Consider the following 21,396-nt stretch of genomic DNA (forward strand, 5'->3'; position numbering starts at 1 on the left):
GGGGAAGAGCAGGGGAGGGGGGAGGGGAGGGGAGATACAGAGGGTGGTCAGCACAGGTGTGCTGCTGGGAGTGGTGTGTGTTCTTACAGGGATAAGAATACATACAAGTGGCTTGTTGTGCAGGTACCAGAAGAAGCTATTAAGCATAATCTAGATAGTGGGAAAAAATATCTCCTCAGACATTACATGAGAGAAACTTTCCTAAAAGCTTTTAGAGTGCAGTACTTCATTAGAACAGATTGATGATCTAAAGAAGAAAGTGTCAGATTGCAATAAATAAGAAGCAATTGTATGTTCTTTTGAGAATATAATGTTTTTCAATAAAAATGAGTAAAAAAATGAGTCTCACATTCTGAAGTATTCATAAGCTTTGTGCTCATCTTATCCAGAAGAAGTTGCTATTGTTCTTACTAGGCGAGGAGTTTGATTTATGGTGGGAACTGCTGGGGAAAAAGATCTGTTATAATATGTTACAGCCACGCCCCTGGAGCAGTGCTGATAGATGGCCGTCTGTGCTGCACACGACAGTGTGTAGAGCAGCCCTGTGTGCCTGGCCCGGTCGCCCTTACTGCACACGTGTGCAGCAGGCAGTGTTAAGCAGATATTAGCATCAATATTAGTGGTGGTCATCGTATGACCATCGTCCCCAGTTTACAGAGGAGGAAACTGTCGCTTGAAGATGTAAGTAATCTTCCCAGAACCTATAAGTTTAAATTCCCCAGGAGAGAAAATACATTTTAAATTCTGCCTAGCAACATCTGTATTCAAGAATTTTAAAACAAAAATAGCATGGTAAGAAACCATATTCCAATAAAAATTAATTTTAAAAGGAAAAGAAAAAAATCATTGCACTTTTAAATTAAAGAATGAAAAATCTAATTGAATTTTTTAAAACCCCATTTATTTCTCATCTCCTGTTGGCGGGCTGAGGGGTAGTCAACAGCAGCTTGAAAAAATTTGGTTAATAGTTCCGGACAGTGCAATATTTTCCATGCTTAGAACCATGTCTTTTTTTTTTTGAAGGTCAATTAATTGCCTTTTTCATTTCCCTTTAGTTTTTACAGTGTTTGATTTTTGTGGTACATTAAGTTTGGGGGAAAAGATGCACAAAGCGTGGGACTTTTATTCTTGGGGCCAATTTTTTTTTTCTCTTTGGGGACTTAACTTGTTCTTTTCAACAAAAGTGTATTATGTGCCAGGAACTGCCCTAGATCTGAACTCCCTTGCTCTCACAACTTGACGATGAATAGCGTTGTCACTCAGTGCTTCGTGGCCAGCTCTGTCTGTTCTCTCAGGTGGGGTGACTGCTCTCTGCTGGGACCCTGTCCAGCGGGTGTTGTTCTCGGGGAGCTCCGATCACTCTGTCATCATGTGGGACATCGGTGGGAGAAAAGGAACAGCCATCGAGCTCCAAGGACACAAGTAAGGCTGCTGGTGCTTTTTTATCTTATTTTATGCTTTTATTTCTGGCTGTGCTTCTCAGCTCGCAGGATCTGAGTTCCCCAACCAGGGATGGAACCTGCGCCCTCAGCAGTGAAAGCTTGTAGTCCTAACCACTGAACCACCGCCAGGGGATTCCCTGCTGGTGTTTTTACAAAGATCTCTGGGAGAGGACTCCAGGCTGAAAGCTAGAACAGAGGCATGCAAGCCAGTCTCCGTGCCCAGAGCTGAGCGTGGGAGTAACATGGCAGGGACGCAAATGGCCACTTTGATTTATATCTGTACGGAAATATGTTTATTTATTTATACCCTATTTTAGTTCACAGATGATTTGAGAGTGCTTACCAAAAAGCCATAAAATAAAATAATGCCAGTAAAGAAGTAAAAGGCAAATAGGAGGACCAGGGAGAAGACCATAAGAGTAAATGTTTGAGAGGAAGGGCAAAAAAAGAGCTTCAAAACACAAGCCTCGAAGTCCTACAGAATTTCTGTAATTGAGTTCAAATGTGGCTGCAAGATTACTGGCAGCTGAAGGAGAAAAGGAGCGATCGTATCCTCACCTAGTACATTCTGTCCTTCCCCGGACAGTTCCTGAGAACTCGCCTTAATTCATATCAGACTGTTCTTCCTTAAGGGGTGGATTTCAGGAGGCCGAGGGGAACGGCAGAGAAAAGCTTAGTGCTGTTCCTGGGAGCAGTTCTCACACTTCGCGTGCTCAAGGAATCACTGAGGAAACTGCGAAGTAGATGCCTTGGCCCCGTCCTCTGAGGTCCTCACTGTTCTGGAGCTGAGGGCGCCGTGTCGTCACAGGCTCCCTGGGCAACTCTCTTGGGGACCCTTGGGCCTCACTGAGTCATCCTGCTTGTGCCGCCCACAGTGCCTGGAGGCCAAGCCTGATCCTGTGGCTGGAAAGAATCTTCTATCTGCTTTAGAACTCCAAAGCTAATCCGAATTGTTTTTAACTTTTAAAGTTTCCAGACATATTAAAGATGACTCTAATATCAACTTCCCTGAGCTGGCGGTTTTAAGTGGCATTAGCTCTGCTTACAGATCTGTCTGGAAACACTAGTTTTAAAAACTTCTCCCTGGGATTTCCCTGGCAGTCCAGTGGTTAAGATGTCACCTTCCAACACCAGGGCTACAGGTTCTATTCCTGGTTGAAGGGATGAGATACTACATGCCTCATGGCCAAAAAGCCAAAGCATAAAAACAGAAGCAGTATTGTAATAAATTCAGTAAGGACTTTAAAAATGGTCCCCAGGGAAAAAAAAAAAAAAACTCTTAAAAGCAAACAAACTTCTCCTAAGTAGTTAAATTTATAGTTTGGAGTTATTAAATATGAGCTAATTCAATTTGGGGCTTCTCACATCGTTCAGTGGTAAAGAATCCGCCTACCAATGCCAGGGGCGCAGGTTTGACTACCTAAGCCTGGAAGATCCCCTGGGGTAGGAAATGGCAACCCCCTCCAGTATTCCTGCCTGGAGAATCCCATGGACCGAGGAGCCTGGCAGGCTCCAGTGCATGGGATCACAAAGAGTCAGACACGAACGAGCACACACAGACACAATTCAATTTTGGAGGGCCTATGCACGGACCATTATTTTTTGCGTTAAGAGTTCAGTTTTAGAGACATAGCTATTAAGCCCTTCTCTCCCACATGAGAGAACAGATCAGTTGTCTGGGGCTACACCTGGCTTGTGGAGCCACTGGGACCTCAGTATCAGGTCCTTAAAGGAACTGTTCCCTTCTGTTTCTCTCCATGACAAAGGGACACATATAGAGGTCACGTAGAAGGAACTGACGTCATCCATGTAAGTGAAGAAAAAGAAAAGCCAGATACAGCCCTGCCTCACAATGGGTTTAGTCGCGGTGGACTCGGAGACCCCACGGAAGAATACTGGAGAAGGGGCATGCCATGCCCTTCTCGAGGGCGTCTTCCCCACCCAGGGATTGAACCCGAGTCTCCTGCATTGTCAGGCAGGTCCTTTACCTCTGTGCCACCTGGGAAGCCTTGTTTCATAACACACGGTTATTATTTAATCTGCCGAGTAATTCCTGCAACTTGGGCTCCTTCAGAGAAATAAAATACAGGCTTAGAATGAAGATCAGTAATGCTTGTTGGACTCATTCAGATTAGCTCATAATTAGCTTTATTTTTACCCAGTGGTTCATAAAGAGTGCTGGCAGGGCGAGGGTCAGTTCTCACCGCCAGCATCTCTGGGTGCGGCGTGTCCTCAGGCAACACGTGCTGGGAAACCTTCCAGTTGGGTAAGAAAGGAAAAGGCTATCAAGTGGAGATAGAGTCTCTCAGTCCCGGAGTATGAAACCTAAACGAATAGGTCTTCCAGTTTCTAAGACATACTGGCTTGGACGTTGCGAAAATGAAGCAGACTATCCTTGGAGTCCACCCTGACGTCCATCCTGGAGTCCACCCTGATAGGATATCACACCTTGGTGGGGCGGGCAGGCTGGTGAGATCCAGAGCTGCCAGGCAGAAGTGCCTTGAATAGGAAGGCCTTGACCTGGTGTTTATTTAATTTAAGTTTAGTAATAAGGTGGAGTGTGTGAGGGGCTCCTTGTCACCGGTGGCCTCAGAGGGGTTACCCTGTTGTCGCCGAAGCAGGCGAGATGCGCTTCCTCAGTGTCACTGAGTTCACTCTGTGAGAGCAGGTCTGACACCTGAGCTGGGGGAGGGGAGCACTGGAGCCACAGACAGGAGGAGCATGGGGCTCACAGAGAAGGGCCCAGGACGTGCGGCTGGAAGGACAAGGCCCACGTTTCACAGCATCCGTTCCTTTGCCCTGAAAATTGACCACTGGATTCATGTTCAGTGATTCTTGTATTTGAGTAGCACCTAATTCAAGAAGGAAATGGCAGCCCACTCCAGTGTTCTTGCCTGGAGAATCCCAGGGACGGGGGAGCCTGGTGGGCTGCCGTCTATGGGGTCGCACAGAGTCAGATACGACTGAAGCGACTCAGCAGCAGCACCTAATATTTTGTCAAGGAGTTTTCAAAACACACAGACACCTCAGTTTAATCTTATAGTAACCCTGGGAAAGAGGGAGGTCAGATACCTTTTTTTTTTTTTTTAATGAGAATATTGAGCTGTGGGCTTCCCAGGTGGTGCTAGTGGTAAAGAACCCGCCTGCCAATGCAGGAGACATGAGACATAGATTTGGTCCCTGGGTTGGGAAGATCCCCTGGAGAAGGGCATGGCAACCCACTCCAGTATTCTTGCCTGGAGAATCCCACGGACAGAGGAGCCTGGCGGGCTACAGTCCATGGGGTCACAAAGAGTCAGACACGACTGAGGTGACTTAGCACACATGCACAAATAGAACTTCCATCCTCAAAGACCCCAAAGCTGGTAGCTTAGGACTCCCAGATCAGTGCAGTGGAGAAAGCTTCTGGAACCTTCTTTGTAGTCTGTGCTAGGCCCTGGCGGGGGGAAGTGGACATTGAATAACACACAGTCCCCACCACGCCCCATGGTGTTTTCTGTCACCATTCTACTTCAGAAGGCGAAGACTTTCTGCTTAGGTCTGAGGCTGCTCCTTGCTCGCCTACAATTCCTCATTTCCCTGCCTTCCCTCAGGATGACCGTTGGCGGCCCGAGTTCCCATTCGTGGACCAAATCCTTGAGTTCGGGCACCGGGGAGAGCAGACGGAACCTGAGGCCCCCTGCCCCTTGTGGTGGGGAGACTCCCTTCCCCTCTTCTAGAGATGTCCAGCTATGGTGTGGAGGGACAGCTCCCTATGGCTTCCATCCCGGGTTCTGAGCTTTCACACCATCCTTCGGTGGGGAAACGTGACATTTATGTAGTCAGTTTGATTTGATGTGTAAAAAAATCCCATCAAAGCAGAGAGAGCTTTAGCACAAGTAAGTGATTGATGACAGTGAAAATGCCTCCAAGTCCAAGGGAAAAAAGCTAAGAAAGTATATTTCTCTAGCACAGTATTATCTGCATTTGAAGCATTGTGGTACTTGTACTTCCTGGAGCAAGTGAAACATGAATCATGGGCAAGCTCTGTGGAAAGATGGCAGAGACAAAGTTTTCCACTTTCAGGGACCAGTTACATTTTTTTGAGAATCAGTTACCAGTTAGATGGATATGATCGAAGCATAAACCTGGACATTTATTGTCCCAGGCCCACTTTATCAAATCTGATCAGGAGACTTGGACTTTTTATATTCTTCTATAGTATCTATCATTTCATGACCAGGTTTATGATCACATTTTTTCTTTCAAATAGTGTTTTCTTAGGTCTCTGAGACTTGCTAGCAATTTAATTTAGTGGTAACTTGATTTGAAGCACATATAAGGAACTTGCCTGGTGGTCCAATGATTAAGACTCCATGCTTCCAATGCAAGGGGCCTGGGTTCAGTCTGTGGTCAGGGAACTAAGATCCCACATGCTTTGAGGCCAAGAAATAAATTTAATAAAGTTCCTTCATAACAGTGGGCCAACACTGGGGGCTAGATCGTGTGTTAAGCAGCTTTTTAAAAATGTGTATGTGTGCTCAGTCATGTCCGACTCTTTGTGACCGCATGGACTGTATCCCGCCAGGCTCCTCTGTCCTCGGGAGTCTCCAGGCAAGAATACTGGAGTGGGCCATTTCCTTCTCCAGGGGATCGTCCCAACCCAGGGATCGAGCCTGCGTCTCTTATGTCTCCTGCATTAGCAGGCAGGTCCTTTTACCAGCTGAGTCACCAGGGATAATAAAATAAAATTAAAAATGAAGCAGAGGCAAAGGTCTGCGTGGTCCCTTGTGGTGGATTTCCCCACCAAGACTGGGATACACAGACTGCCTGAGGCTCTGTCACAGCCACAACCCACGGCACACACGGCCTGTGTCTTTGCATCCTCTTTCCACAATCCCAGCTCAGGGTTTCTCTTTTCCTGCTCTTACCACAAGGAAGACCTTTGTTATCAGCCTTCTCAAACTCTTTTGGTAAAGCAATAGGCAATTCATCAATAAATGTGCACTGGGAGGATTTGTGCTTTTCTCTTGTATTGAAGTCACGAAAGGAAGTAACATTCTCGCCTTCAGCTTCTTCTGGGTTTGGAGGAGGAGATCAAGGATGAATACGTATGAAAGCTTTCTCTCCATGCCCATCTGAGATTTAGAAGCGCTTCTTACTGTCACTGTGGAGAGTTATTAGGGCCGATGGAAAGAGATGTTTTTTCTATTTTTAACTATTTAGCTAAACACGTAATAGATCAAAGTATTAGCAACTAGTGTTCTCATAGGAAAAAAAAAAGTTCTCACAGAGGGTAGAGTTCTCTCCTCTGTAGAGGGTGGTGACTGAGAACTACCTCAGAGTCAGGCCAGGCTGTGTGTGAGGCAGCTCTTCAGCTGCAGGCTCTGTAGGCTTGGACAAGGCACCTCATCTCTCTGACCCTCAGTTTCCTCATCTCTAACATAAGTGTAATATGAACGAAAAGCCCTCAAAGGTTGTCAAAAACCGTAAATAATATAATGCATGTAAAATAATCAGCACAAGATTAAGGGGATATTAGTGACACTTGTTAACATCATTCTCATTAAGAAAAATGATAATAATCCATAAATCAAGCCTCCAGATAAGATGACTGTTTCTCTCTGATTGTGGTGGTGGTGGTTTAGTCGCGAAGTCTTGTCCGACTCTTACGACCCCATGGACTGTAGCCTGCCAGGTTCCTCTGTCCATGGGATTCTCCAGGCAAGAATGCTGGAGTGGATTGCCATTTCCTTCTCCACGGGATCTTTCTGACCCAGGAATCAAACCCAGGTCTCCTGCATTCTTTACCAACTAAGCTATGAGGGAAACCCCCCAATTGTTGCATTTCCAGTGGAAATATTGCCACGTGCGCCTACTCCTTCTTTGCCTGATATGTTCAGCCGATGTTCACTTAGCTCTGTCTACAGACGAGACTTTGTATTGGGCTCTTAGGACCCAGAGGTGACTAAGAAAAACAGACCCTGCCTCTCTTGAGCTGCCCTGGATGTATGAAAACAAGGGAAAGGTGGACAGCTTGCCTTTGCACTAGGAAGTAGGTAGCCTCCTGATCTGGATCTCAGGAGATGAATAGGTTCTCAGAGTTCTTAGGATCAGACAGAACGGCAGGAACTCAGGACAGTGTTTTCAGGTACCTGGAGGCCTCTCAGTGTGACTTGCTCCCCGACCTCCCCTGCTCCTTGGTGGCAGTTGTGCTTTAGGTGATTTAGTCTCTCAGTTGTGTCTGACTCTCTGCGACCCCATGGACTGTATGTAGCCCTCCAGGCTCCTCTGTGCATGGGATTCTCCAGGCAAGAATACTGGAGTGGGTGGCCATTCCCTTCTCCATGGGATCTTCCCAACCCAGGGATCCCGAACCTGAGAGTCCTGCATTGGCAAGCAGGTTGTTTACTGACTGAGCCACCAGGGAAGCCACCCCTCTGGTCCTTGGAGGTTTGGAAAATTCATGAAGGTGGGAGTTTCAAATCTAAGAGCCTGAGATTTCTGAAAGTAGGTGCATAGCTGATTAGATTTCACCAAGTGGGCTGAGACTTTCCATACTTTGGACAGTTTCATTTCTTTGGTATACAGTTAAGCACCACCCCCTACTCTTTGGGGATGGAGGAGGACCTAAGCTGACATTTAGGTAGATGTTAGCCTGTGTCTGAAAATCTGCTCCTATAGAGAATATGAAGGCTTCGCTACCCTTTTCTCTTAAGAAGCATTAGACTCAGGACCAGCTTCAGGGCATGTGACCTCTGCAGTCGCACAAGGCCTCATGCTTAAAATGGCCCCACCCTTGGTTTAATGCTCTGCTGTCATTATCTTGTAATTCTTTTATTTTAACAAAGTGGGGTCTTTATACACTCATAAGAGCATTTGCAGTGCAGTCCACGGAATGCTCATTGATTAAATAATAACCAGTTTTAAGATGCTTTCTAGTATCAGTGCTACCATGATGCCAGATGAAACATGAGTGCAAGAGGAAGGTATCCTTCACTCTTTTATCACCCTGGATCTGTAAACCTGGGAATGTTTCCTCATCTTGTTTTTAACTGCAAGGTGGTTGTATTTTGAATCCTTTAATCAAGAAGCCCCGGAGCAGCTTTATTACAAGGCTTGGGATTCCGCATTCATCATTGTGTTCTTCTGTGTGGGAATATTAACAGGACTGGAGTCCCATAAATTATGTATCTCTTGCTGAATGTTGCTGCCAGCTATGAGTGGCAAAGCAGTTCCTTCTGTAGCTTATTTGGTTTTGCAAGATCATTGATATGTATCAAGGTGCCTTAACAAATGAATTGTAGTTCAGATCACTGGGTGGTTATGAGTCTGTTCAACTAGATGGATTTTCCTTCTTGCCCCTGAATGTCACAATGGCATCAGTCCATCCCCTGAAATGTATGAAGCATTAATCACAACCAGGAGAGATAGAAAATTGACTTTGTTTTTTAGTGAAAGATTTTATATTAGTCATTAATTAGTAAAGGAACTAGTAAGATGTTACAGCCAGTTCAAAGGGAAATTCAAAGAGTAGAAACATGAAGAGGCAATGGAGAGTGCTGAAATGCATTTGTATTTTCACAACTGACTTCTTCCATGGGAGGAGCCGGGCATGGGGATTCATTGCATCTTCACTGGATAAGATTCATTTGCAATACTGTCAGTTTCCTACAGTTTACAGAGTTATAAAATAGCACAATTAAAGATAATAACTCTGACTCCCACAGAGGCAGAAAACACAGAAGGATGTGTCAGATTACACTTGATATTCCATTGAAAAAGATACCCAGCAATCTCTTTTTACCCATTTCCAAGTTTTTGATCTGAGAGATCCTCCCCTCTTCTCACCTGTAATCATAATAATAAGATTATTCCTGGTCATAGAAAAACAGCTGGCCTCACAAAGTTTGACCTCATCATTTGCATTGGTGCAGTAAGAGTATTAATTAACCTATAGGCCATCTTAGTTGGCTTTGCAAATATGGAGATGTATGGTATTAAGCAACTATTAAGACCATGAAATTTACAAAAGTTTTTATAAGAAATCTTGGATTGGGCTTTTCAGAGCCTCTGTTATCTGCTATTCCATGGCTAGGTGGGCTGCCGTCTATGGGGTCGCACAGAGTCAGACACGACTGAAGCGACTTAGCAGCAGCAGCAGGAAGACAAGCCCAAGAAAATCATCAGTGTTCACCTATAATACTTATAACTTTGGTTGAATTCTTTGAGATTTTCAACATTTGCTAGTTTCTTGGCCTGGTAGCTTTCTTAACACCTGTAATGCCAGGACCCTGCAAACCAGGTACAGGACCAGTTTTCCTTTCGGGAAGCAGGACCACTTCCCAAGGCATTGGCCCCCTTAGTTGCTAAAGAGGCTACTCATAACTGTAGGTAAGGGCTTGGTTGCCCAGTGATATCCTGTGGATAGATTCTAATTAAACCTGTAAAATATTGCCATGAAAATCAAGGTGACAAAGTAACAGTTTCTGAATTCTGGGGGGTTTCTGAGAATTGGATATTATTCTTAAATGTTTAGATTTAGCTTACCAAAGCAGACTTTACTAAACTGTAGGTTCAGTTCAGTTCAGTTCAGTCGCTCAGTTGTGTCCGACTCTTTGCAACCCCATGAATTGCAGCACGCCAGGCCTCCCTGTCCATCACCATCTCCCGGAGTTCACTCAGACTCACGTCCATCAAGTCAGTGATGCCATCCAGCCATCTCATCCTCTGTCGTCCCCTTTTCCTCCTGCCCCCAATCCCTCCCAGCATCAGAGTCTTTTCCAATGAGTCAACTCTTCTCATGAGGTGGCCAAAGTACTGGAGTTTCAGCTTTAGCATCATTCCTTCCAAAGAACACCCAGGGCTGATCTTCTAGGTTAGAGACAGCCTAAAAAGTAAGAGAAAAGGCATCCTCATAGATCAAAAAAGTAGAATGTTAAAACAATAGCAACAGTATTCTAGACAAATAACGCCAGTAAAATTTCCCTCTTCAGTTCATTTGGTCCTGTGTTGTTAATTCTTGTTCTGCTGGATGTTGGTTTAGCAGTCTGCATTTGTAAATCCATTTACATCCAGACTAAAAAGAGTCCTGAAATCCAAGGAAATCCTGACTCAATCCATATCCCAGGGCATTTGTAAAGCCATCTACTTCCAGACTAAAAAAAGTCCTGAAATCCAAGGAAATCCTGACTCAGTCCACTATCCCAGTTTACAGACTGTTATGTCAGTCTAGTATTCTTTGCCTAAAGAATCTTTAAAATGCCAGTATTTAAAAGTACCTGGTGCATAGAATTGTTTTCCTCAAAATTCTGAGATTGTCCCTTCTGGCCTGTAGCTTGTGACAAAGCCTTCAGGCAAGCATCAAAATAATACAAATTTACCTGTAGATTATAGAAACTTAATGGATATTTTTTTACTGTGATAATATCAGAATTGAGAAGAGTGAAATTCTCTACTGATACTCCCTACATAACTATTTCCTGAGCAATTGATCAGTGTTTTCCCTGAAGGTAAAAGCATATTATGGACAGTGGAAGCATTGATAAAGCTCTAGGGTCTTGGCATGTAATATACAATCTCAGAAATATATTAATAATCTTTTAGCCATACTGACTTAACCTAGGGAAGACTAAGCATCTTCTCTAATCTGACAGCTCTTCCTATGCAACTCTTAGAATAGTAACACAGTAAACAAATTGATTTTTTTTTTTAATACCATCTCTATTTTTATGAGGCAAAGGAAACAGATCTGTAATTTTCCAGAACCCCGCTTGGAAATCTCAAAGATAGTTTTAGGTGTAAAAAATATCCTAAACAATTTTTTCCCCAAAAAATATAGGGCTCAACCTGGGAAGGCAAAACCAAAATTATTGTCAAAGGATACTTATCTTTAGATACTTAAGATAGGAGCACAGGTGCCTAAAAAAAACAATACTTGGCTATCTATATAATCAGAGTAACAAGAAGACTTGGGAAATAAATACAGAAAGCAGTACAGTCTTAAAGAATGTAGCTCTTTTTCAAAAGAGGGCCCTTGTTCTTCTTTTCATTCCTTAAATAATCAAGAACTTTTCAAATCAGCATAAAGCTGTGAAAAGGATTTTGGTGAGACAAAATCTCTGCTAGCTAGGCAGATTCTATAGAAGGTAAGGAATATCCTTTTGCATTGTAGTCCAAGGCATTAATCAGCAAACTAAGGAAGCAAGCCATCAAACCCAAGGGAATTATACCAAGATTTTAATGTATTTTGCAGCTTTTTTTTTTTTTTTTAAGACTCCCAAGTATTATAAATCAAAGCAAGCAAAATTCACTTTCCATGTTTTGTCCTTTATTTTTCTCTTTGATATTCTGGAACAAATTTATATTTTACTTTAAAATTGCCTTTTTCATTCAAGCTCTCTCAAAAGTATAAAATGGAGTTTTCCAGAGGCTACATGAGTGACATCATAATGCCCACAGAAAGAGATGAGTGTCTGGCTCTCTCCTGCTAAGCCAGACATTAGAAAGACTTGCATAGATATTAAACAATGCCATTTTGCCTTCAAAATATTTTGTTTTGGAAAATACATTTTTCCCAAAACATATGTTATTTGGTTAAAAGGGAATGGATTCATCATTGCTGTTTTCAGATGGATCAGTAGTTTAAAATTTTCTCAGATTGATTTCAAGTATATTGATAGTTGTTGTTCAGTTGCCTAGCCGTGTCCAACTCTTTGAGACTCCACAGACTGCAGCACGCCAGGCTCCCCTGTCCCTCACCAGCTCCCAGAGTTTGCCCAAGCTCATGTCCACTGAATCAGTGATGCCATCCACCCATCTCATCCTCTGTCATCCCCTTCTCCTTCTGCCCTCAATCTTTCCCAGCATCAGGGTCTTTTCCAGTGAGTCAGCTCTTCACATCAGGTGGCCAGTTATATTGATAGTTACCATCAGGCCACTTATATTAATAGTTACCACTCACTTAAACTAAAGCTCTTTGGTGTCCTCAAATAAGACTTGAGAATGTAAAGGGGTCCTGAGACTAAAAAGTTTGAGAACCACTGCTTTAAAACTACTCTCTCGTTTTTTCCCCTCCCCAAAACTACAACACAGACACAGTTGTATTTCCTTCTCATCATTGCACCTGGCATCATCTCAGTCACCCATTTTAATTCTAGTAATTAACCAAAGTAACTAACTTATTTTGTAGAGAAGACTGGGAGGACAGAGGATATGGATAATTGAGAACTTTCCATCATAGGGAGCATCTTAGCACAGCTCATGAAACGTGACGTCAGCTTCTCCTGCAATGTACGTCACTTTTACATCCCTCTAAAATGGTAAAAGAAAGGAACATGTTCATTTGACATGACTCATCTACGTTATGTTGGGCTTCCCAGGTGGCACAGTGGTAAAGAATCCCCCTGCCAATGCAAAAGACGCAGGAGATGGGGGTTCGATCCCTGGGTTGGGAAGTAGGAAATGGCAACCTGCTCCAGTATTCTTGCCTGGAAAATTCCATGGACAGAGAAGCCTGGCAGGGCAACAGTCCATGGGGTCAAAAAGAGTTGGACGTGACTGAGCAGACACGTGCCTAAGTTACAGTCTCTCTGTAGCACATAAAAATAAGCAAACATATATAATCTTAAATATTATGCTGTACAGTTGAAATTTCAGTAACTTATTTAGAAATGATCAAGACTTCCCTGGTGGTTCAGTGGTTAAGAATCCACCTTCTAAAGCAGTGGACACGAGTTCAATCCCTGGTCGGGGAACTAAGATCCCACATGCCAAGGGTCTACTGAGCCCTCAAGCCACAACTAGAAAGAAGCCTTAATGTTGCAAGGAAAGATTCTGAATGCCCTAAGGCCCGATGCAGCCAAAAATAAATAGATTAATTTTTTTTTAAAAAGAAAGAAATTATCCATTGTAGGTGTCTGGTGACTTAACCAGTTAGCTCAACTTACTGTGATTCCATTGTAAATTACCCGAGATCTTGGGAATTATCTTTAAGTTGGTATGCTTAAAACATAACTGTTATCTAAAGTTTATGAGAAAAATTATTTAATTGAACATGCTTATTTTTCATAATCTTAAATATTATATAGGCATAATATTAGCTTATTTGACCACTTATCCTATATAAATTTAGAAGAAATCAACCCAAGTAAAGCAAAATGTACATTTGCATTATATTTAACATTAACAAAGCCAGAAAAAGACATGGCTGTGTTTTGAAACTCATCACACTAGTCATTTGCCAAAGAGTTAGTTTTGTGAACTTGGGAGTCTTAAAATATCACTGAGTTAGATAGTATTTTCTGTAAAATAATTTTTATTTTTAAGCCTAGTAAATTTAAAGCTTTAGGGATTTAATTTCCTTATTTTCTGTGAAATTCAGAAATATTCAATTTATATAAACATTTGTTTATCTTTATAAGCAAGTGCTTATAATTTAACAGGTACCATAATCTAATTTATTGACACCTTCAGAAATAGGAAAGTGTTCCATACACAAGAGGTAAACACCCCCTGAATTTCAGACACAGGCACACAGAGCTTAACAGCTTCAGTCCTACAACTGGAGGCACGAGTCAAAAGAAAACACAAACACACACACACACAAAATCACCAATCCACATTTCACAGAGTTATTCTCCTTCCCAGTGAGCACAGAATTCTCAATTAATTTGAGCTCAAAACAGAAGAATATTCAAACAAAAACCGCCAAGAAGCCAGACTCCCCATTCTTTATCTCCCAAAGTGGAGTAGATCTCTGTCATCTTTTGGTGGTGGTCACTAAATTGTCAGACCCTTAAACTGGATTCCCCACCAAGAGGGAATAATTTGTCAGCCATGTACGAACCAGAAAGAAAAATAAGACACAAACTGAGGGAAGAGGGCATGAGAACTAGAGAGAGACACTCAGTGAACTCAAGTCTGTTGCTGCTGTGGATTCACCCCGGGAGCCGTGCTGGCGCCTCGCGTCTTAGGCAGCAGTTACCTGGCTCCATCAGGTGCCCGATGACCTTACAAATATAACATGAACAGATGGCACAGATTTTATTTAATTGATAATTAAGGAACCAGTACGATTATAAGTAGTTCAACAGCTTTTTTCCTTAAGTGTTGGTAATTGACAGAGACCACCTCTTCTTGGGGCCTTAGCATCTCACATGAGCATTTTAAAAACTCGAACTATGGTTGATTTATCATGTTGTGTTAGTTTTAGATATACAGCAAAGTGATCCAGTTATACATATACGTATATTTGTTGTTGTTTAGTCGATAAGTTGTGTTCCACTCTTTTGCAACCCCATGGACTGTAGCCCACCAGGCTCCTCTGCCCACAAGATTTCCTTGGCAGGAATACTGGAGTGGGTTGCCGTTTCCTTCTCCAGGGATCTTCCCAACCCAGGGATCAAAGCAGCATCTCCTGCGTTGGCCAGCAGGTTCTTTACCACTGAACCATTGCTGCTGCTGCTGCTAAGTCGCTTCAGTCGTGTCCAACTCTGTGCGACCTCATAGATGGCAGCCCACCAGGCTCCCCCGTCCCTGGGATTCTCCAGGCAAGAACACTGGAGTGGGTTGCCATTTCCTTCTCCAATGCATGAAAGTGAAAAGTGAAAGGGAAGTCGCTCAGTCGTGTCTGACCCTCAGCGACCCCATGGACTGCAGCCTTCCAGGCTCCTCCATCCATGGGATTTTCCAGGCAAGAGTACTGGAGTGGGGTGCCATTGCCTTCTCCGAGAGAAGTATATATATATATACCATGTGCTATACAGTAAATCCTTGTTGTTTATTTTATATGTAGTGGTGTGTATCTGCTAACCCCATAATCATAATTTATCCCTTCTCCACTTGCCCCTTTGAACATAAATCACAGCAATATTTTCTTAGTCAGTGTCCCAAGGCCAAAGAAATGAAAGCAAAATAAGCAAATGGACCTAATCAAATTTACAAGCTTTTGCACAGTAAAGGAAACCATCAATGAAACGGAAGCACAACCTATGGAACGGGAGAAAATATTTGCAAAAGATGCAATCAACAGAGGCTTCATTTCCCAAATATACAAACACCTCAGACAATGCAACATCAGAAAACAAACAACCCAATCCAAAAAATGGCAGAAGACCTAAGTAGGCATTTCTCCAGAGAAGACCTACAGATGGCCAACAGGCACATGAAAAGATGTTCAACATCGCTAATTATTAAAGGAGCATTTTGACTAATTTTAAATGTTGCAAATCTCAAGTACTCTCCCAGCGTTAGCATGTGGACCATTCCATTCCGGTCTCCAAGGTCTGCTCTTGGGTGCCACTCAGGGGTGAGCCTGCACGAGACTCACCGCCAGGCTTCCTGCCCTCAGGGCTCTCCCTGCCCTCGGAACGGTCACTGACTCTTCTTGCTTCTTCGGCAGTGACAAAGTCCAGGCCCTGTCCTATGCACAGCACACGCGGCAGCTCATCTCCTGTGGTGGTGACGGTGGGATCGTGGTCTGGAACATGGACGTGGAGAGGCAGGAGGTAGGTTCACAGAAGGCTCGAGCCACCCTTCCATGGCCACCAGGCTGGGCTCTGCACCTCCGACTCCGCTGAGGAACGCCTCAGCCTCCCCGCCTGCTCACTTTCTTTCTTTTTTTTTTTTCCGGTTGTGCTGGGTCTTCGTTGCTGTGTAAGCTTTTCTCTAGTTGCGTCTAGCTGGGGCTACTCTCTACTTACTGTGCGCGGGCTTCTCATTGCAGCGGCTTCTCTTGTGGAGCGTGGGCTATAGGGCACTCAGGCTTTGGTAGTTGCGGGACTCGGGCTCTAGAGCACAGGCTCAGCGGTTGTGGTGCACACAGGGGCTTAGTTGCTGTGCCGCATGTGGGATGTTCCTAGACCAGGGATCGAACCCCTGTCTCCTGCATGGGCAGGCAGATTCTTTACCACTGAACCACCAGGGAAGCCCACTTTTTTCTTTGAGAAAACCATGAAAATAAGACATGTTATGTCAGAAAATCAGAAAAACAATAATAGTAAAATAAAATACAATTCTAGTATGAAAGGAGCTTCCTTTTATAAGCCCCTCACAAAGTTGCACATAATACTCATGCAGTGGAGATTCGTAAGGAGGCTGAGACTAAGCTGTTTAGACTTCAAATCTGTTGCATGATTTACAAGTTCAGAGGAGAAGAAACATTTATTTTCAGGTAATTACAGCCGTTCGGCTTAAAGTGCACTATGAAAGCAGACAACTTGGCCCTTTATGTTATTGGGGGAAATGGCGGCTGGTGTGTGAGAAGTGGTATTTGATGAAGAATCCTAGTTTGGTATTAATAGAAATATTAGAAATAATTTTTTGTGTTTATGAGTCATATTCTAAACAGTTCTCCAGATATAAATATTTTTTATTTATAAAAATTTGTCATTTTTAAGCATTTATTTAAGTTTTGTTGTAACATTCTTTTTTCTTTTTTTCATTTACTATTTACACAATTTTTTATTGAGATAAAATTTACAGAACATAAATTTTGCCAATTTAACCATAACATTCTTTTTTCGATGAATTTGCTTTTTCATCGTTCAGCATCATAACAGCTGGTTTGTTTACTGAACGTCCCCTTTGACAAGTACTTTGAAGTTAACCATTTTCTCATTTCCCTAGATTAATGCTGGGTAAATTTTCCCTTTGACCATGTGTGTTCTAATCTGTGTCCTCAAAGGATACAAGAATTAGAAGAGCAACACTTTAAAAATTAAACAAAGGCCATTTCCCAACTTCTTTCCACAGCCTCACCCCAGTCTCATTTCAAGAGAGTCATTGCCGTTACCCACAATGCTGTGCCTTTCAAATGCCAGTAATTAAATGCTTAAGAAGATTAAAGTTTGATTTGCTCAAACTGTAAATCCACAGGAGTTCTATTAGTAACTAATTAAAATGATCCTTTCAGTCAGGAAGTGAGGAATAGTGGATTATTGCTTTTGAAAATACAATCTGGCCCTATTGGCATAAAGACAGCGTGTGCCGGCCAGGTGCATGGCGGCCTGCTTTGGGTGAGGGACAGTCACGCCCGGTGTGCCCAGGCTTCTTCCCAGGCCTGACTGACCAGACCTGGGGAGGGGAGCCGCTGGGCTCGTTTCCCTGTGTGCACACAGCCTCTGCCCTCGGTAGACAGAAGTCCAAGGAGGATACCAGTGCACTCTCCAGAGAAGGAAACCAGGCGGTCGGTCGGTGGGCAGTCCTTGGAGCCATCTTGCTCCAGTGATGCCTTTTGACATGCAGATATACGGGCACTTGGTACTTGTTGACTATTGTAAATCTTCTCGAGTGATTTAAAGCTCTAACTGAGCCGTGGTGATGGTCGCATCCATCTTTCGCGAGTGTCATATATGATAAGCGTGCAGCCTCCCAGGTGTGTCCGTGGGGCTGCCTACCTGTGGCAGGTGCCGTGCGGCGCCCAGCTCGGGAAGCCTGAGATGTAATGAAGCTGTCCCTGACCCGAAGGGCTGGTAGCCTTTCTGGAAGAAAAGACGTGGAGGGGAAAGCTTCCGAAAACGATTCGATGGTATAAATAAATCAATCACAGTTGATAGAGCATCAGAGCTGGGGCTTGTCACCATCGGCTCACCTTCCAGCGAAGGGTTGTGGCGAGAGAGAGAGAGAGCACTCTGACCAAGACGAAACACAGGAGTGGTCACATGCAGAGCAATGGACGCAGAGCGGATGGGGTGGCGGCCCTGAGGGCGGGCAGGTGGGAGAAGGCCTTGAGTGGCTGAACACAGATCTGTTTGACATCTTGATGTAGGTTAAACGTGTGTTTATACATTTAACAAAATCTGATTTTTTTACAATTTTATTATTTTTTAAGTATATATAATACACGTTCTTTGTAGAAAAATTACAGTGCTCGTTAACAAAGAGAATGTCAGTTACTCAGGGTTGCTGCTGAGTCGCTAAGTCATATCCCATGCTATTGCAACCCCATGGACTGTAACCTGCCCGGGCTCCTCTGTCCATGGGATTTCCCGGGCAAGAACACTGGAGTGGGTTGCCATTTCCTTCTCCAAGGAATCTTCCCCACCCAGGGACTGAAGAATCTAGTGGATTCTTTACGGCTTGGCCACTGGGGAAGCCCATCCATGATATCACCACCCAGAAATATCACTCTTCACATACTGGCAAACATCCCTTCTTACATTTTTCTCTGCAGATACACATGTTAGATTTTTCTTTTTTTGACGAAAAAGAGAATCATATTACACATGCTGATTTCCCCCCCCTTTTCAGAGCCCTACTCTCAGCTCCCTCCTCTTAGACACCCACTAACATATTTTATACACATCCTAAACCTGCATGCTTCCTTGTAAAATATGGGTGTGTGTGTGTGTTTTGTAAATCTTCCTTATTTTCCTACATCATAACTGTTCTGAAAAATCACAATATAGATAAGTCTTTTAGGGGTAAACTGTTGTCTTCAGCTAAGAAACTTTGTATTATTTTATTGATCTGTCTTTACATGAATTAGGGCATGAAAATTACCAAGCAAGTTGAAACTTACTTCTTTCCCTCAGGTTTTGTTTTTTTTTTTTAATGTATTATCATTCTTTCTGTATCCTTGTCATTGCACTCTGCATTTTTAATTTTTTCGGTCATGCGGTACAGCTTGTGGCATCTTACTTCCCTATCAGGGATATGACTCAGGCCCACTGCATTGGAAGCTCATAGTCTTAACTACTGGACCACCAGGGAAGTCCCTTTTCCTCAGTTTTAATAAATAAACTTTCTTAAAGTGTCACCTTTTTGCTTTCTTTTTTTCCTCCTGAGAAAATATATAGCTTTAGGTTTGTTTCTGCTTAAAGCTAGGGGAGAACTTCCCCAGGTTCAGTTCCTGGTCCTGGAAGATTCCACGTGCCATGGGGCGACTAAGCCTGTGCACAACTATTGAGTCTGCGCTCTAGGGCTGGTGTGGAGAAGGCACTGGCACCCCCTCCAGTACTCTCGCCTGGAAAATCCCATGGACGGAGGAGCCTGGAAGGCTGCAGTCCATGGGGTCGCTAAGAGTCGGACACCACTGAGCGACTTCACTTTCACTTTTCACTTTCATGCATTGGAGAAGGAAATGGCAACCCACTCCAGTGTTCTTGCCTGGAGAATCCCAGGGACAGGGGCTTGGTGGGCTGCGGTCTGTGGGGTCGCACAGAGTTGGACACGACTGAAGTGACTTAGCAGCAGCAGGGCTGGTGAGTTAACAACTACTGAAGCCCTAGAGTCCATGCTCAGCAACAAGAGAGCGGCCCCTGCTCGCTGCAGCTAGAGAAAGCCTGTGCAAAGCAATGAAGACCCAGTGCACCCAAAAATAATAAAGTAAATTTTGACAAAAGATTCTTTTTAAAATAAAAAATAAAGGTAGGGAAATGGACTAACCCTGCTGACTCCGACATGACAGTGGGCTAGTGCTTTTTGAGTTCCCACTGTGGTCGGGTCCTGTCCCCCCAGCACATGTAGCTGCATGCCAGTGTAATAAGCAGATGTATATAATTGTACACAGAGAGAATATAATTGTGTATGATCAGAGTATGAGATAATTGCATATGATCAGAGACTGTGAGATAAAGTCCTAAACCAACATAGCTGTCTGTGGTGTGGCCTCTACATCCAACCCCTCCAGCCTCAGCCCTTTACACCCTCTCCCACCCCCAGCCCTTCTCTCCTCACCCCTACACTGCGCTCCAGCCATCCTGCCCTTCTCTCAGCCCTGCCCTCTTTCAGCCCCGTGTGCCTGGCCTCCTGTCATCCATCCCCAGATCTCAGCTTGTTATCATTTGTCAGAGACAAGTCCTGAACCCCAGCCTAGATCATCCTGTTCTCATAGCACTCTGTGCTTCTCTGTCTCTGACCTTTGATCCTTCTACTGTTTCACATAATGAAAGTGAAAGTGAAGTCGCTCAGTCGTGTCCAACTCTTTGCAACCCCATGGACTGTAGCCTACCAGGCTTCTCCATCCATGGGATTTTCCAGGCAAGAGTACTGGAGTGGGTTGCCATTTTCTTCTCCAGGAGATCTTCCCAACCCAGGGATTGAACCCGGATCTCCCGCATTATAGGCAGACGCTTTACAGTCTGAGCCACCAGGGAAATTAACTACTATTAATATGATTATCATGTTTCATCTTCCCTGATAAATTATAAGCTCCATGATGTTAAATTCTTTTTCTTCCCCACTACATCCCCAGGACCTGACACGTCACGAGGCATTCAGTAAATATTTTTTAAATGATTGAGAAATCACATGTGTTTCTTAGAGACACATCCTGACTGCGTAAGTTTCAGCAGTGTCGATGCTTCCGCGATCCTCACTGCTTCTCACTGTCATCTGTTGTGTGCTTTGTTTGGCAAGACCCCTGAATGGTTGGACAGTGATTCCTGCCAGAAGTGCGATCAGCCTTTTTTCTGGAACTTCAAGCAAATGTGGGACAGTAAGAAAATCGGCCTGAGACAGGTGGGTGATATGCTTGCTTCATCAAAACGTTATCACCTAGAAATAACTTTACCTTGTGATCTTGGAAGAAATAACACCCCTGGGTGGGAGCTGTGATGGGGGTAAGTTATTCTCTTGGAGTCACTTTCTGCTGAATTTATTCCCTTTCTCTACTGAAGCTCATTCCTACTGGATTTAGTTTCTGTAGTGACTTGTTCCCAGTAGTTAAGTGATATGATTTTAGAATTCTAGTGGCATCTAGTGAAATATACCTTAAAATTAGAGGGGCCGAGCTTAGCTCAAATGGTACCAAACCATGAAATTATGTAAGTGATACTTATTTCTCTTTAATTTCACTTTCGTTCCTTCCATCTTAGTTTTAGTTATTTAGATCTACTTATAAGACAGCATTTTCAGCCTGATTCTATGGTTGGGTTTGGTCTGCCCCCCGGGGAAATCAAATGCCAGTCCACCCAGCTTGAGCACGGCCAACATGTAGACAGTGAATTGAGCCTGGTTTCATCCCAGTTCTTCT

The 21,396-nt window shown here is 43.7% G+C and overlaps 1 protein-coding gene across 6 annotated transcripts in view; it reads left to right on the top strand.

Annotated features, from left to right (window-relative positions):
- WDFY2 (WD repeat and FYVE domain containing 2) overlaps window positions 1-21,396 on the top strand; it is a 192,220-nt gene that overhangs the window by 159,842 nt on the left and 10,982 nt on the right. For all 6 annotated transcript variants that reach the window (XR_015138020.1, XR_015138021.1, XM_086329181.1 and 3 more), the window contains 3 exons: window positions 1,296-1,422; window positions 15,823-15,928; window positions 20,781-20,882. Coding sequence is in view for 4 of the 6 variants with exons in the window: in XM_086329181.1 (XP_086185307.1) it covers window positions 1,296-1,422; window positions 15,823-15,928; window positions 20,781-20,882 (335 nt within the window). In the remaining 2 variants the exon portion in view is untranslated. The remainder of the gene's footprint in view (window positions 1-1,295; window positions 1,423-15,822; window positions 15,929-20,780; window positions 20,883-21,396) is intronic.

The sequence above is a fragment of the Bos grunniens genome, chromosome 12 (genome assembly GCF_055505025.1).
Source record: "Bos grunniens cultivar Pamir isolate PY7600 chromosome 12, Bosgru_T2T1.0, whole genome shotgun sequence".
NCBI lineage: Eukaryota > Metazoa > Chordata > Mammalia > Artiodactyla > Bovidae > Bos > Bos grunniens.